This window comes from Gracilinanus agilis, chromosome 5 (genome assembly GCF_016433145.1).
Source record: "Gracilinanus agilis isolate LMUSP501 chromosome 5, AgileGrace, whole genome shotgun sequence".
NCBI lineage: Eukaryota > Metazoa > Chordata > Mammalia > Didelphimorphia > Didelphidae > Gracilinanus > Gracilinanus agilis.
In genome coordinates this window covers 227,166,892-227,182,010 of record NC_058134.1, presented here as the reverse complement: position 1 = coordinate 227,182,010, position 15,119 = coordinate 227,166,892, and the positions used below count along the sequence as shown (strand labels likewise).

Below are 15,119 nucleotides of genomic sequence, written 5' to 3'. Positions count from 1 at the left end.
TTGAAATGCAATGAGTAATAGGATTACAGAGTTAAAGCTAGAAATGAGTTCTAAGAGACCACTTCTCCCAAGCCCCCATTGGGCAGATGAGTAAACTGAGACACAGAGTTTAAAAGGTTAAATAGTAGGTAACAAGTAGAATTGGAATTTGAACCCAGAGCCCCTAATTCCATTGCCTTTCTGAGTTCAGTTTTCATCTACCAAGGAAAGGTTGTTGTGAGGATAAAATGAGACAATATTTGTAAAGCACTTTGTAAACTTTAAAGCACTATATAAATGTTACTATTACTATTGGCACCTTGGTGGTGCAGTGAACAGAGCACCAGGACTAGAGTCAGGAAGATTCCTTTTCCTAAGTTCAAATCCAATCTCAGACACTAGCTGTGTGACCCTGGACAAGTCACTTAACCTTCTTTGCCTCCGTTTTCTTACCTGTAAAATAAGTTAGAGGAGGAAATTTCAAACCATTCTAGTATCTTTGGCAAAAAAAAATCCCTAAATGGGGTCATGAAGAGTCACACATGACTGAAAAATGACTAAACAATGACAAAATGATTACTATTACAGTTATAACCTCTGCAAAGAAGGGAAGGAAGGTGACATTTGATCCAATGTGTACGTTTTACTCTTGGTTCTATTTATTTCCCTTTGCATCTACTCTTAAAATGCTTAGTGATAGGGTTCAAGCGAATTATTAAATGCTTCCTATGATTCTCTGGCATTCTATCCAGTGCACCACCTTGATGCCAATAGTAATGATAGTAGCATTTACATAGTTTCTTGGCAAATAACGGGATAAGATTTAGAGCTGGGAGAGGCATTCAAGATCATTTAGTCCAACCCTCTAACTTTACAGATGAGGAAACTGAGGACTAGAAAGATGAAATGACTTGTACAAGACCACAAAGCTAGTGGCAGAGCTGGAGTTCAAACTCAGTTCTCAATCTAGTATTTTTTCCCTGATAGCCTTCCCTTAACTCCTGTCACCATAACTGAGCTTTTACTCAATGTCTAACACCAAATAACACAAGCTCAAAATGGATATGGAACTTGAATATTAAAGGTCCCATCCATTAAAAAAAATTAAAAGTGTGCTAGATCAGGCAACTTTCACAGGTATGGCTACAGGAAAAATTCTTAAGCAAATGAGGGATAAAGGCTACAACATAAGAGAAAACAGATTATCTCGAATGCATGAAGATTATAAAACTTTTCTATGAGCAAAATCAATGCACCTAGGGTAAAAAGGGAAGCTGTTGATTGGGGAAAAGAATCTCTGTGTCAAATATCTCTGTTAAGGGCAGGCAAGATATTTATAGAAATAACACCTCCCTATGGCTCAGTTTTCTCATTTGTAATATAAGAAAATTGTACTAAATGATCTTCAATGTTCCCTTCAGCTCTCACCTTAGCTATATAACTGCTGAATCCCTTGTAGTTGTACAGGAATAACTAGTGTTATAAATGCATCTCTTTACCCAGTTGTCTCATTTACTTTAACTAGATTTCCTCCCTTCTTTTTCTTTCTTCTTCCTCCCCACTTCAAAAGACTCTCCATAACACAACACCTTCCCTGGCTCCCCTGGAAGCTAGCTTCTTGTCATTTGTCTTGATTTCCTGATCAAGTGCTCTGGACAGTCCCAGACTCCACCTGCTCCAGCCAGAGCCAGAGCAGCTATTTGATGAGACTGGCCTTTTGTGCTTCCTGGCCTGGGGCTCCAGTTTAGAGCAGGTGGCCAGGCAAGTGGGGCATGGAAGTCATCAGGGACCCAGCCATGAGCTTTGACAGAGGAGAAAAGAAGCAAGATGGAGCTTGATCTTACCAGGCATTGATGCATCCCACCTCCCAAAGACCTGAACCCTTCCCCCTTTATCTCCCCCCCTACATGGCTCAAAGCCTTTTAATATCTGCCCAACCACCCTTAGGCAATGAAGTATCAACTATCAGTCACCAAGGAAATTCATCCCCTTGCCTTAGTCATTCTTTTCAGAGGAAGCAGCAATTTAATGGAAAGAACACAGAATTTGGGAGCCCCAAAATCTCAACTAGATTCCTGGTCCCACTTTTGACTTCATATATGACCTTAGGCAAATCATTTAACTTCTTGGTTAGTCAGTTTCCTCATCTTTAATAAAAGAGAGGGAACAAGAATAATCGGAGGTTTAGATTAAATCATTCTTAACCTGGGATCCAAAACTTTAAAGATTTCAATAATTGCATTTCCGTATAATTAGTTTCCTTCTTAATCCTTTGCATTTATTTTATTGACTTAATTTTTTTTTTGTTTTCTGAGAAGGGATTCATACATTTCATTAACCTGCCAAAGGGATATAGAATACCCACACAAAAGTAGAGAATCCTTGGATTCAATGATCCTTAAAAGTGCCCCTTCTAACTCTAAAATTAGGATCCTGTGGTTTATTAGGAAGCCAAATAGGTCAAGTTATTAGAAAGTTTCATCAGTTCCCAGTAAGGGAGTGAAGAGATACATAATCTGCATTATAAGAAGTTTGTCGTCTCACCGTATACTGTAACAGTCCTTAAAACGGTATTTTCAACTTTATGGATCTTTTATTAGGAAGCCATTTAGTTCAAGTTATTAGAAAGTTTCATCGTTCCCAATAAAAGAGTAAAGAGATACATGGTCTGCATTATAAGAAGTTTGTCGTCTTACTGCAAACTGTATCAGTCATTAAAACAGTGTTTTCAACTTTATGGACCCTCGAAGGGAAAGAGTTAGATTTGGTGTATGAAATTAAGCTCAAATCCTAATTTTGCCACTTAAAACCTGTGACCTTGGACAAGTCACTTCCTTTCTTTAAGACTTAGCTACCTCTTCTGTAAAATGGGCGGTTTGGAGTAGATGACCTCCCACTCTAAATCTATGCTTCTATAACTCAGCTGTATTTTGATTCAAAGACTTCATGTTCTCATTTATATAGTTTATAGATAATATAAGCAATTTGTGTCTTGAAACATGACAAACAGAGAAATGTGTAATATGTGATAATATATGTACAACCTATACCGTATTACTTGTCTTCTTGGAGAGGGAAGAGGAGGAGTGGAAAGGAGGAGATGAAAAGAATTAAGACATAGTTTTTTGGATATAGCTAATATGAGAATTTGTTTCTCTCAGATAAATATCTTTATTATATATTCATAACTAATCATATGTATTATATTATTGTTACATTGCATATTATATTCTACATAAAAGAAAATGGTAACAAAAAATAAGATGAAAAGAAATAATGTTTCTATGCTGAGAAATAGTTTGGATTTTAGAAATGGAACTAGGAGAAAACAATGAAAGTGGGACAGACCTTTGGGCCCTGAAATACAACTCCCTTTCTCTCTGACATCCCTCTGAGCTTCTCAGGTACAGTCATTGGGTCACAAAAGGAATGAGACTCGATGACCGAAGACTTCGATTCCATTCCAAGCATACCACTCATTAGCTGTGTGATTCTGGATAAACCAGTGACCCTCTTTGAAGCCCAGTTTCTTTGTTGATAAAATGGAGCTAATAAAAATCAATAAACATTTATTGTGCTTAGTACTGGGGACACAAGACAGAGGCAAAAGACAGTCCCTGCCCTCAAGGAGCTTACAATCTAAGAGCTACTGTGAAGATCAAGGGAGACAATGTATTCGGTGACAACCCACATCCCCAGTAGAACACCTTTAAATCAATTCCTTGAGTCAGAACAGAGCTCAGCAACTTGCATGCAGTAAGTACTTAAATGTTGGTTGAATTACTGTGTTATTTGGCATTTCTAATGAGGGAGGGGTAACAAGAACACTGAAATGTCAGTTCCTATCCTTCCACCTCTCCCCTGCCTATTCCATCATATATATGTGTGTGTGTGTGTGTGTGTGTGTGTGTGTGTGTGTGTGTGCATATATATGCAGCATAAGTAGAAAGTTAATTAATACAAATAAATATATAGTAGTTAAATATAAGGTTGTTAGGGAGAGAGGGGATCAGGAAGGTTTCATGCAGAAAGTAATACTTGAGCTGAATCTTAAAAGGAAGAGAATCACTCCCTATTTCATGCAACCTAGAACCAGGAAGATTCATCTTCCTGAATTTAAATCTGGCCCTAGACACTTACTAGCCAGGTGACCCTGGATAAGTCAATTATAACGGTTGGCCTCAGTTTCCTCGCACATAACACAAGTTGGAGAAAGAAATGGCAAACCACTCCAGTGTCTTTGCAGAGAAAACCCCAAATAGATCATGAAGAGTTAGACACCACTAAAGTTAGACACTAAAGTGACTGAGCAACAACACATCAAATATAAACTTCTCTGTTTAGCTTGAAAGCCCTTTGACCTGCCCCTGGCCTGCCTTTCCAGCTTCATTTAACATTATTCCCCATTCCTCACTCTGTAATCCAACCAAACTGCCTTTTTCTCCTCATCTTTGACCTCTATGTCTTTTGCGCTGGCCCCACATACCCTCATGCCTGGAATGGACCCTTCCTCACTTCTCCTTCACAAATCTCTTTCTTCTTTAAAGATTCAGCTCAACTATCACCTCCAGCATGAAGCTTTTCCTGAGCCCCTCCTTTCCAACAACTTGTATTTAACTATTTTGTATATATTTGTATTAATTTACTTTATATTTATGCTGCATATAATTTTACATGCATATCTGGTTATACATAATATACAGTGGAATATATAACATCTATGGGGTGGTCATGTGGCACAGTGGATAAAGTGCCAAACCTGGAGTCAGGAAAATTCATCTTCATGAGTTCAAATCTGGCCTCAGACACTTACTGACTATGAGACCCTGGACAAATCTCTTAACCCTGTTTGCCTCAATTTCTTCATCTATAAAATGAGCTGTAGAAGGAAATAACAAACCATTGCAATATCTTTGCTAAGAAAGCCTTAAACAGGGTCACAAAGAATAAGCCCTGACTGAAAACGATTAAAGAACAAAAATAACAACTATGTAATATTTATACATGCATATAACTACATATAGGGTCTCCCAAAATTAAGTCCCTCCTTACTATTCCTTCCATTTTAAGCTTTAATAAAGCAGCACAAAGATGTTGGGGAGATTCTTGGGCTCTTTGCCCATTAGAATGGAAGCTTCTTTTTTTATTTTACATTTTTATTTTTTAATATTCTTCCATGTTTACAAGATTTATTTTCTTTTCTTTCCCTCTTCCCTACTCCTCACGGAGTCAACAAGCAATTCCACTGGGTTGTACAAATGTTATCACTTAATACTTATTTCCATATTATTTATTTTTGCTACAGAACAGTCTTTTAAAGCCTAAACCCCAAATCACATCCCCATATATACACGTGATAAGTGATGCCTTATGTTTTTCTTTTGCATTTCCATGCCTCTAGTTCTTTCTCTCAATGTGGTTAGCATTCTTTCCCATAAGTCCTACAAGAGTATCCTGATTTGTTGCATTGCTACTACTAGCAAAGTCCAATACATTGGATTGTTCCACAATGTTTTACTTTCTGTGTACAATGTTCTGGTTCTGCTCATTTCACTCCAAAACAGTTCATGGAGTTCTTCCCAGTTTTTATAGCAATCAAGCAGTTCATTCTTCCTTTGAGCACAATAGTATTCCATCACCAGCATATACACAATTTGTTCAGCCATTCCCCAATCAAAGGGCATCCCCTCATGTTCCAATTTTTTGCCACCACAAATAGCACAGCTATAAATATTTTTGCACAAGTCTTTTTCCTTATTGTCTCTTTGGGGTACAAAATTAGTAGTGGTAGATCAGAAGCTTCTTGAGAGACATATGTGTTTCATACTTTGTACTTATATCCCCAGCCCCAAGCACAATACCTGGCACATAATAGGTGTTTAATAAATTTTATTAATTTAATATGAAATACTATGAAAAATCATATTATTAAAATATGATTAATCAATAAAGGAAAATCTAGAGATAAAATGAATTTAGAGCTGTGTAACCCCGAACATGTCATTAACCCTGTTATAAATAAAAATTAATTCGGGAGGCTTATTACTAAATTTATAATAATTTGTAAAGAGAAAGAGAGAAATAGGGTTTCTGGCCTTTCTAATTTAAGGTAAAAATCCAGGCCCCCATCACAGCCAGGGATTCCCTCAGCTTACCAGAGATCAGGAGATAAGTTAAAAAGCTCAGTGCAAAGCGCCAGCCCAGAGACAAGTACAGAAGCAGAGAGAGACCCCTTAGCTTGCCGCACTGGCTTTTTTAACCTAACCTCCCCCCACCCCAATGTTTCCCTTGGCCAATGGCTTTCAAATGCCAGACCATCTAAATTCCCTACACTTTAACACTATCTGGGATGCCCGAGCTCTTAGGCATGTGACTCTGATTTCTATGTTGACTGTTTCCAAGATGGAAATGAATTAGAAGTCTCCCAGATAATTACTTCATACAACCTTTTTTGCCTAGCCCTCACCACTCTTCTTCCCTGGGACCAATACACAGTATTGATCCTAAGATGGAAGGTAAGAATTTTTTTTAAAGGAAAAAAAAAAAAGAAAATGAATCTCCAAAAGCTGTTCAATAGGTAGGACTTCGTGGTCTTAAGAAGCACAGTTTTATCTTACCTGTGTCTTTCTTCTTGTCCCGGGAAAGCTCATGCACAGTGGCACCAATATCATGTCTTAAGCTCTTGATCAGGTCATCAAGAGCAGGGAAACTCCGATTATCCAGGTTGGTGAAGAACTCATACTCATCTTTGTTTAGAAGAGAGGGTCTGGATTCAATGTGAGTCAGATTTATAGCATTCTCCTAGAAGAGGGAAAAAACCAAATGAACAGCCCAACTGGACCATAGATATTCTTTTTTTTTTTCATTTCTATTCTCAAAGAGAAGAGGAACTTATAATTTCTTTGAGAGTAGGACTGTTAGCTTAGCAAAGTGCCTGGTATAGAGTAGGCACATAATACATGTTTGCTCACTGGACCTTGAAAGGATGTTTAAAAAAACAGCATGGCTTCTCTTGTTGGGCAAGGAGATCTGGACCTTACCAATGTCGCATGACAATATCATCCTGTCTTCTAATTTCCAAGAGGAGCATTCATTGTCCCAGTATAGACTTATAAGCTCCTCAAGTGCAAGGACTGTTTTGGTTTGGTTTGATTTGGTTTGTATTATTTTGTTTTTGCTTGCTTCTCTGGCTCTAATACATAGCATAGTGACTGGTGGATTGCAGGTACTCAAGAAATGTTTGTTGAGTGAATGAATGAATAAACAAGTCTGAGAAAGCTAGAGAGTGACTTTGGAGGTCTCTAGAACTCTAATATAAGATAGGTTTTGTATTGCCTGTTTTATCAAGAGTCCTGCTCTTAGAAATACTTTTCTTTCAACATAGCAACTTGAAAATAAGGATAATCCAACTAGGTATGATTGATGAAATAAGGGATAAAAATTGGGAAGAAGTTATTGACCAAAAAGAAATATGTTGAGAGGATGAAGGACTTTGTGGCTGTGGCTGGTAGCAAAACAGACTGAAAAAAGACACCTATATGCCTTCCCCACAACAATAATCTTTAGAAAATTCCAAACTCTTTAATTTAATTTAAAAATTATTTTCTTTGATCTTGATTTTTTTTTCTCTTTTAAAACCAAAATATTAAACTGAGTCTTTCTGAAAACGAGTCTATCAAATAGTAATTTGGTAAAAATCTTAGCACTGAAACATTGGAGCTCAATGTTGGTTCAAAACGTTAGGGTCCCACAAAATAACATAACCTGTGATATATGGGATTAGGGGTCAATAAACTGGCTTGTCAATGCTTTGAAATTCTGCCTGGTGGCCTAGCATCATGAGTCTATTGCTATATAACATATAACAGATTAGATTTAGGATCAGAGATTGATGTTATTGTTCAATTTCAGTTAAATCTGCCTCTTCCTGACCCTATTTGAGGTTTTCTTGGCAAAGGTACTGAAATGATTTGCCATTTCCTTCTCTAGCTCATTTGACAGATGAGGAACTGAGGCAACCAGGGTTAAGTCACTTGCTTGAGGTCACACTACTAACAAATGTCTGATACCAGATTTTAATTCAGGAAGATGTCTTCCTGATTTCAAGTCCACTGCTCTACCCACTGTGACATCTAGCTGACCTCAAATCAGAGGTCCTAGATTCAAATCCCACCTCTGATATTCACTACATTTACTTTAGAAGACTCCCTATAGAGCCCCTTTTATCTCTACTTGGGAAGTTCATTGGCAGGCAAAAAGAGAGGACCCCAGCTAGATCGGCTAGATATTTTCTCCCATTAATACCCTGCATTTATCCTGCATTAAATAATTTCCAAATGAGGCTAAAGCAGGATTCCAAAAGAATCCATCCTTGATTCTTTTTTCCTAATGAACTTACTTGTTGATCAGTCAAATCAGCCTGTATTCTTTCTTGGTCAACAAAAGGGTCAAATTTTTTTTGCAGAAATATGACTATTTGCAATTTGGAAGTTTAGTAAGGTAAAGCTCAGAGTCATGTCTTTCCTGGAGGCTTTGTATAGAGACCTTTTCTATGTGCTATACTCATTGGATTTCACTATTGTTGACTATCTTGGAAAAAATATTTTTAAAGAAAAAAGTTAAAAAACTATAGTTAACTAGGTAGTTTTATAATGTTTCAAAATTAGCAATTCATCTCAGAATGAAAGAAAAAGAAAAACATTATTAATAATCTATGGACTTAGAATTATAGAATCTCAGTCAGAAGGAATCTTAGAGGGCACCTTATTAAATCTCTCACTATCTGAATTATTCTATTCCTAAAAAATAGTTGCTCAACCTCTCCCTGAATACCGTCAGTAACAGGAAATTCAGTTTTTATAAAGTAACATTCTATTTTTTAGAGAAATCTGTTAATGAAGTTCATAAAAACTTTGAGTTGGTAAAACCAAGTAGAATGTTGGAAGGGTGGAGGAGAGACATGCACACTCATACTTTAATGGTGAAATTGTGACTTAGTCTAACTAGCCTGGGAAGCAACTTGGAAGTTTACTAGAAAAATTACAAAACTATCATCCCCTTGGCCCAGCGATCCTAGTGCCAGGTATATACTCGAAGGAGATTGAAGATCGAAAGGAAAGTTACAAACATATGCATGAAGATATTCAAAGTAATAATTTTCTGGCAGCAAAACAGGAGGAAAAATTGATGGCCATTGAAGAATGGCTAAACAAATTGTGGTACATGAGTAAAATGGAGTGTTACTATTCACGCCATAGAAAATGAGGATGATGAAGAATAAGAGATGAATGGGATGACTTTTATGAACTAACACTGAGTGAAGGAAATAGAACCAGGAAAAAATTTACAAATGACTATGCTAATGTAAATGAAGAGGACAAGAAAATACAACTTAACACTGGCCAACCATAAGTCATAACCAAGTTAGTCTCTAAAGAAGAGACAAGGAAATTTACCTCTCTCTCTCTTCTTTACAGAAGTGGAGAGGTAGAATGTTGCACATAATGGGAGATTTTGTGTGTTCATTGGTTTTGTTGAACTGCTTTTCTTTCCCTTTTCATTGTATCTTATAGGGAAAAGATCATTGGACAGGGGAGGGAGATTTATTTGGAAATGAAGATGATATCAATTTTTAAAAATTAGAATGTACCTCCCAGCTGAGATGTTTTCTATGTTTGTGGTCAATGCTGAAACAAAACAAAAATCTATAGGGTCCTTACCTCAAATAGACGCAAGACTTTGGCCAGAGCTCCAACCTCTTCTTTGAGAGAGAAAATCAGGGATATCGCACCATTCTGGTTAGTGTTATCACCAATGTAACTGGTTCCCTATGAAATTAAACAAAAATAAGACTATTAAATTGCTTAGGTTCAAAGCCTAAGTAATTCATTTCTATTCTGAAGGCTGTGGAGATCATGAACAAGTGAACACATGGAATATATCATTCAGAAAGGAAGAAAAGTAGTACTGTGGAAGGAAACTGAAGCCTATGACAAAATAGTGGTATCAATAAGGTGGGGAATGACATTTAATCATACCAAATATGGAGATCTTAGAGTAAAGAGGATGTAGGTTCAAGTGCAGCCTCTGGCATATGCTGGCTCTGTGAGCCTGAATTAATCAACATAACTTCTCTGTGTATCTAAGCAACTCTCTAAGACTATAAACCAGAGGTGACCTGCCCATCTAAAGTTATGGAGTGAATTTCTACTACTTGGGTTTTCCCACAGAAGTGAAAGCAAAGATCAATCACTGCCAGCACCATTATCATCTCCATCACTATCATCACCAGCATTAGAGGTCTCTAGAAGGCAACATACTCCGCCCAGTCTCTTAGGTTAACAAACTTGGAGTAATTGGATTCCTTACTATCTCTTATCCCCCTCCCCCATATCCAATCTGTTGCAAAGACCTGTTGATTTTACCTTTGTAACACCTCTAGAATATGACCCCTTTTTTCCTCTGCCCTGTCACCACTCTGGTGCAGACCCCCATCACCTTATACCTGGACCATTTTAATAGTTGCTGGAGGATCTGCATGCCTCGAGTCCTTCTCCACTACAATCCATCTTCCATTCATCCTCTAAAGTGATTTTCCTAAAGTGCAGGTCTGACCATGTCACTTCCCTACTCAACAAATTCCATTGCCTCCCTATTGCCTCCAGGATCAAATACAAAATCAATTCAAAGAACCTTCCTAATCTAGCCCCCTCCTACCTTTCCAGTCTTCTTACCTCCTACTCCTAGATACATACTCTTCATTCTTGTGACACTGATCATCTGGAGCAAAGCACACCATCTCTTGGTTCCCTGACATCCTTCTTGATTATTCCTCATGCCTATAATTCTCTTCCATCTAAAGGCTCTGCTCCCTGATCTCTCTGGCTTCCTTTAGGTCCCAACTAAAATCCCACCTACTACAAGAAGGCATCCCCAACTCCTCTTCACTCCAGTGCCTTCCCTTAGTCAATTATTTCCTATTTATCTTGTATATAGCTTGCTTCATATATGTATGTTTGTTTGTATTTACATATATATATATATCCCCTTTTAGATTCTAAGTTCCTTTAGGACAGCAATTATTTTTTGTCTCTTTTTTGTATCCCCAGTTTACCTTAGTGCATGGCACATAGTAGGCACTTAAAAATATTGATTCATTGTTTATACTGGGATTCTTGCTGTTTTAATTACTCCTTCTTCCAGCCTGACTTCAAACTTGACTAATATGAAGACTTGAATGTTCATTTAACATTAATATCAGAATGGGCTCTGCATCTCTTCAGGAGAAAAGGTCTAGACTGGTCCTGTTGCAGTTTTCTTGGTTATTGAGTGTTGTGTTATTCTAGTATCTTAGGGACAGACTGGGGAGCTGTAAGTATTCCCAAAGTAGTCTGGTCCAGGGCAAAGTCTGCCTGTTGCTTCCCCTTGTCTGAGCTCTGCAAGTTTCTGCCTTAGGTTTGGGTCTAGATGCTGTTGGACTCTGCCCCCTCTTAACTGATTGGAAGGCTCTACTAGTGTAGAGTTGCAGAATTATAAACTCCCCTTTTGGCTGAGATTTCTGCCTCAGTCATTCTTCCTGGGGTTGTGCTCAATGATGGAAGTGAGGACTGACTTCTAAACTTCCTCTGTTTGTAGTACACAGACTGGAGACTCCCTACTCTGGAATTTCTCAGTAGCCACTCTCCTGAACAATAAGATAAGATGACATATATAAATAATAAGATAATAACCCCAATAAAGGTGTCTATTTTTTTCCCTAGAGGCAAGAGGAGGCTATGGAAGCTTCTAGAATAGAACAGGAGAGTGATTTGATGAGACCTGTGCTAATTTAGGAAGAGCTATGAGCTGAGAAGGATGAGGGTCAGGCAGGATATCACAAGATTAAATAGAATAGCCAATGGAGCACGTCCGTGAATATGGCTGACCATGCAGACAGCCTTCATTCCCCAATGGAAACAAAGGTTTTCTTTTATCAGACATTAAGTTTACAATCATCTTTTATCCAGAGAAAGCGCTGGCAAACAGAAACAAGAAAGACATGGTTTTACATATGCATATACATATACATATATCTTTGTGTCAAATTATGCCTTCTGTACTTCATGGAGGGGAAGGAGAAAGGGAGGGAGATGCCTAACATTGTTAATGGAACAAGCAAATATAGAAATAAAGAAAATGTAAAAGAAAAAGAAATCAAAGGTTCATTTTACACAGGTTCTGGCTTGGAACAGTTGAAAACATCATGGAAGAATCTGCGGTTAACATTGTTTTCAAAGGATTTTAATGTTAGATGTAGAGGGAACCATACTGAGGAGGAAACTGATGCCCATGGAGACTAAGTGGCTTTTCCAAGATGACTCAGTAGTAAATAGCAAGTCCAGAATTTGAACTCAAGTTCACCCATGATATCACAGTATTCCTTTGCTCTAGTCTAGATCTATATCTCCAACTACCAACTGGCTATCTCCCCTTAAACATCCCAGCCGCACTTCAAGCAGGACATTTTCAAAGCCAAATTTATAATCTTAACCTAAATTTTGTCTCCTTCTGACTTTACTATCTCTCAGTCTAAACACCATTCCCAGTGCCCCATGTTTAAGCAAAAACTTCCATGTACCATTGACTCTTCATTCTTCCTTACTTCTCATGTCCTTTGAGTTATGAATTCTCAGATCACTCAATCTCCACAACATTGATCCTCTGCACTAGCTACTCTCCTGGATTATGTCCAAGTTATCTTTCAAATTGTTTTCAGGGCTGGTCTTTCTGTAAAGATCTTGCCATGTTACCCTTGCTCAAAATACCTTAGTAGTTCTCAAATGCTAGACATCCAAGGCCTTCTATAATCTGATACAACCCTCCTCTTTTAGAATAATCCCATTACTATACACCTTCATGCATTTAATAGTCCCAACAAATTGGCCTATTTCCCTAAACCTCTGTCATTTCCCACCACCAAACCTTTGTTCACAATATTCCCTATGTTTGGAATACTCTCCTACTTTCTAATATGAGCCCTAAACTGTTGGATTTGGATCCTTCTTTAAGTCCATGTCAGATGTTATCACCTTTAGAAAGCTTTCCCTGATCTAGTCCTCCAAACTGGCAATCATTTCTCTTTCCCCTGAAATTCACCTTCCTTTTGGACAGGGGCTAACAGGAACAATTTCTCCCTCCAGTGAATGATCTGTCTCAATTTTTTCACATAGGATAGCCAAACAAAGCTGCCTGGGAGTGGTGAGAGTAAATGGGGTAGGGATTCAGTTGGTGGATCCCCTGCCAGTCCCAGGGTTCTGCTCACCTGGGAGCTTCTCCTCTCAAACCCGACGCAGCCCACAGAGGCAGTGGACATGACTGCTCCCCACCTAAGGCCGGCTCTCTGGCAAAGTCAAGGGCTTCTGGAATGGAGAGCCCAAGGAGACAAGCTTTGCTGGGAAGGACCAGGGCAAAGGTATTTCAACTCTGTGGGAGGCAGGAGGCGTTGTCTTGACGCAGGAGGCTGACCCCCAGACTTTTCCCCCTCCTCCATCTCTGCTTCTCCTCCACCCACTCTCACTTCTACTTTTACCCCATCCTCCCTCTCTCCACTCCTGCCCTATCACAGCCTCTCCTTCTTTCCACCCCCTGCTCCGCCTCCCTCCCAGAACTAACCATCCCTCTGGAAGAGGCAGCTCCATAACATAACAGGATAGTGGCTTCCTAGTCAAAAGCCCTGGGTAAGAATCTAGAGTCCTTCCTTCCTATTTATTGAACCTTGAGTAAGGTAGCTCTCAGGATAGTAAATTTTGTGTCAGAAAGGAACTCAAAGGTCACCTTGTTTTACAGATGGGGAAACTGAGTCCCAGAAACTTTTTTTTTCATTTGCCAAAGATCACATAGCTTGGAGATAATGTTTTCCCAATCTTGCCCATGAACCAGAGGGAGAGGAAAACATGGGACCCACTGAGAACTCCTCTCCGGTTGAGAGTCCTTAGAGTTGGCTCCATAGAATGATACCTTAGAAACTATCTATTTCTCTCATTTTATAAAAAGAAATTCCAGTAGCAGAGCTGGGATGAAAAACCAGGATCCCTGACTTTAGTTCCAGGCTTCTTTCCAAGTCAACAAGTATTTACAGTAATTAGGATGACTTTCCATTCCACATTGTTGGGTATAACAAAACAGTTGGAATTAGAAACTGACTGAGGCAAAATATCTCAGCAGCAACTATATTGTTGAAGGAACATTGACTTTCAAACAGAAGCTCTCATTTCAAACGCCAGTCAGACAAATCATTTTAATGCAATGGGTCTCAGTTTCTCTTGTCTTTAAAATGACTAATCCAGGACTCAGAACTGGAAGGAATCTGGAAATTCATCTGGAACACACACACACACACACACACACACACACACACACACACACACACACACACACACACACACTTTGGCAGATAGAGAAACAGAGGCCAGAGAAGTAAAGAGATTTGTCTATACAAGTTAAATGTTCAGTAAATAATGATAGCTATCATTAGGCATCTAGGTAGTACAGTAGACAGACAGACAGAGAGACAGATAGGTAGCTTTCTCTGTTCCAGTTCTCAAGACTGGCAATCATTTCTCTTTTCAACAAAATTCACCATCCTTTTGGACAGCTAACCTGGGAACAATTTTTCTCTCCACTGAGTAATCTGTCTTAATTCTTTCATGTGGGATATATCATCAAAGTTCTATTGGAGTGGAGGTAGTAAAATGGGATGGGAATCCCTGCCAGTCCCAGAGTCCTGCTCATCTGGGAATTCCTCTTATAAAACCCTATGTAGCCCATAGACCCAGTGATTATGATTGCTCTCTCTAAGGTTAGGTCTCTGGCAAAGTCGAGGGCTTCTTCTGGGAGTGAATGATGGCTGGAGAAAACCAGCATGGAGTCAAGAAGACCTTCATTCAAATCTAGAATTTTCCTCTAGCTGTGTCACTTCATTTTTGTCTGCCTTAATTTCCTCATCTGTAAAAAGTTCATAATACTACCTACCTTCCAGAGTGGTTGTGAGCATAAAAATGAGAAAATATTTTAAGATTAAATCTTAAAGCACTCTCTAAATGCTATCTCTTTTTGTTGTTATTATTGTTAACAGAGAGTTGTTTTGGGTACCATGAAACATC

General features: G+C 38.5%; 1 protein-coding gene across 1 annotated transcript in view; it reads right to left on the bottom strand.

Moving 5' to 3' along the window:
- Positions 1-13,375, bottom strand: part of PAH (phenylalanine hydroxylase) — a 69,681-nt gene extending 56,306 nt beyond the window's left edge. Inside the window, exons 1-3 of the mRNA XM_044678777.1 lie at positions 13,280-13,375; positions 9,699-9,806; positions 6,597-6,780 (exon numbers count right to left, since the gene is read on the bottom strand). Of these exons, the coding sequence (XP_044534712.1) occupies positions 6,597-6,780; positions 9,699-9,806; positions 13,280-13,330 (343 nt within the window). The 5' untranslated portion in view covers positions 13,331-13,375. The remainder of the gene's footprint in view (positions 1-6,596; positions 6,781-9,698; positions 9,807-13,279) is intronic.
- Positions 13,376-15,119: the final 1,744 nt, after the last annotated feature.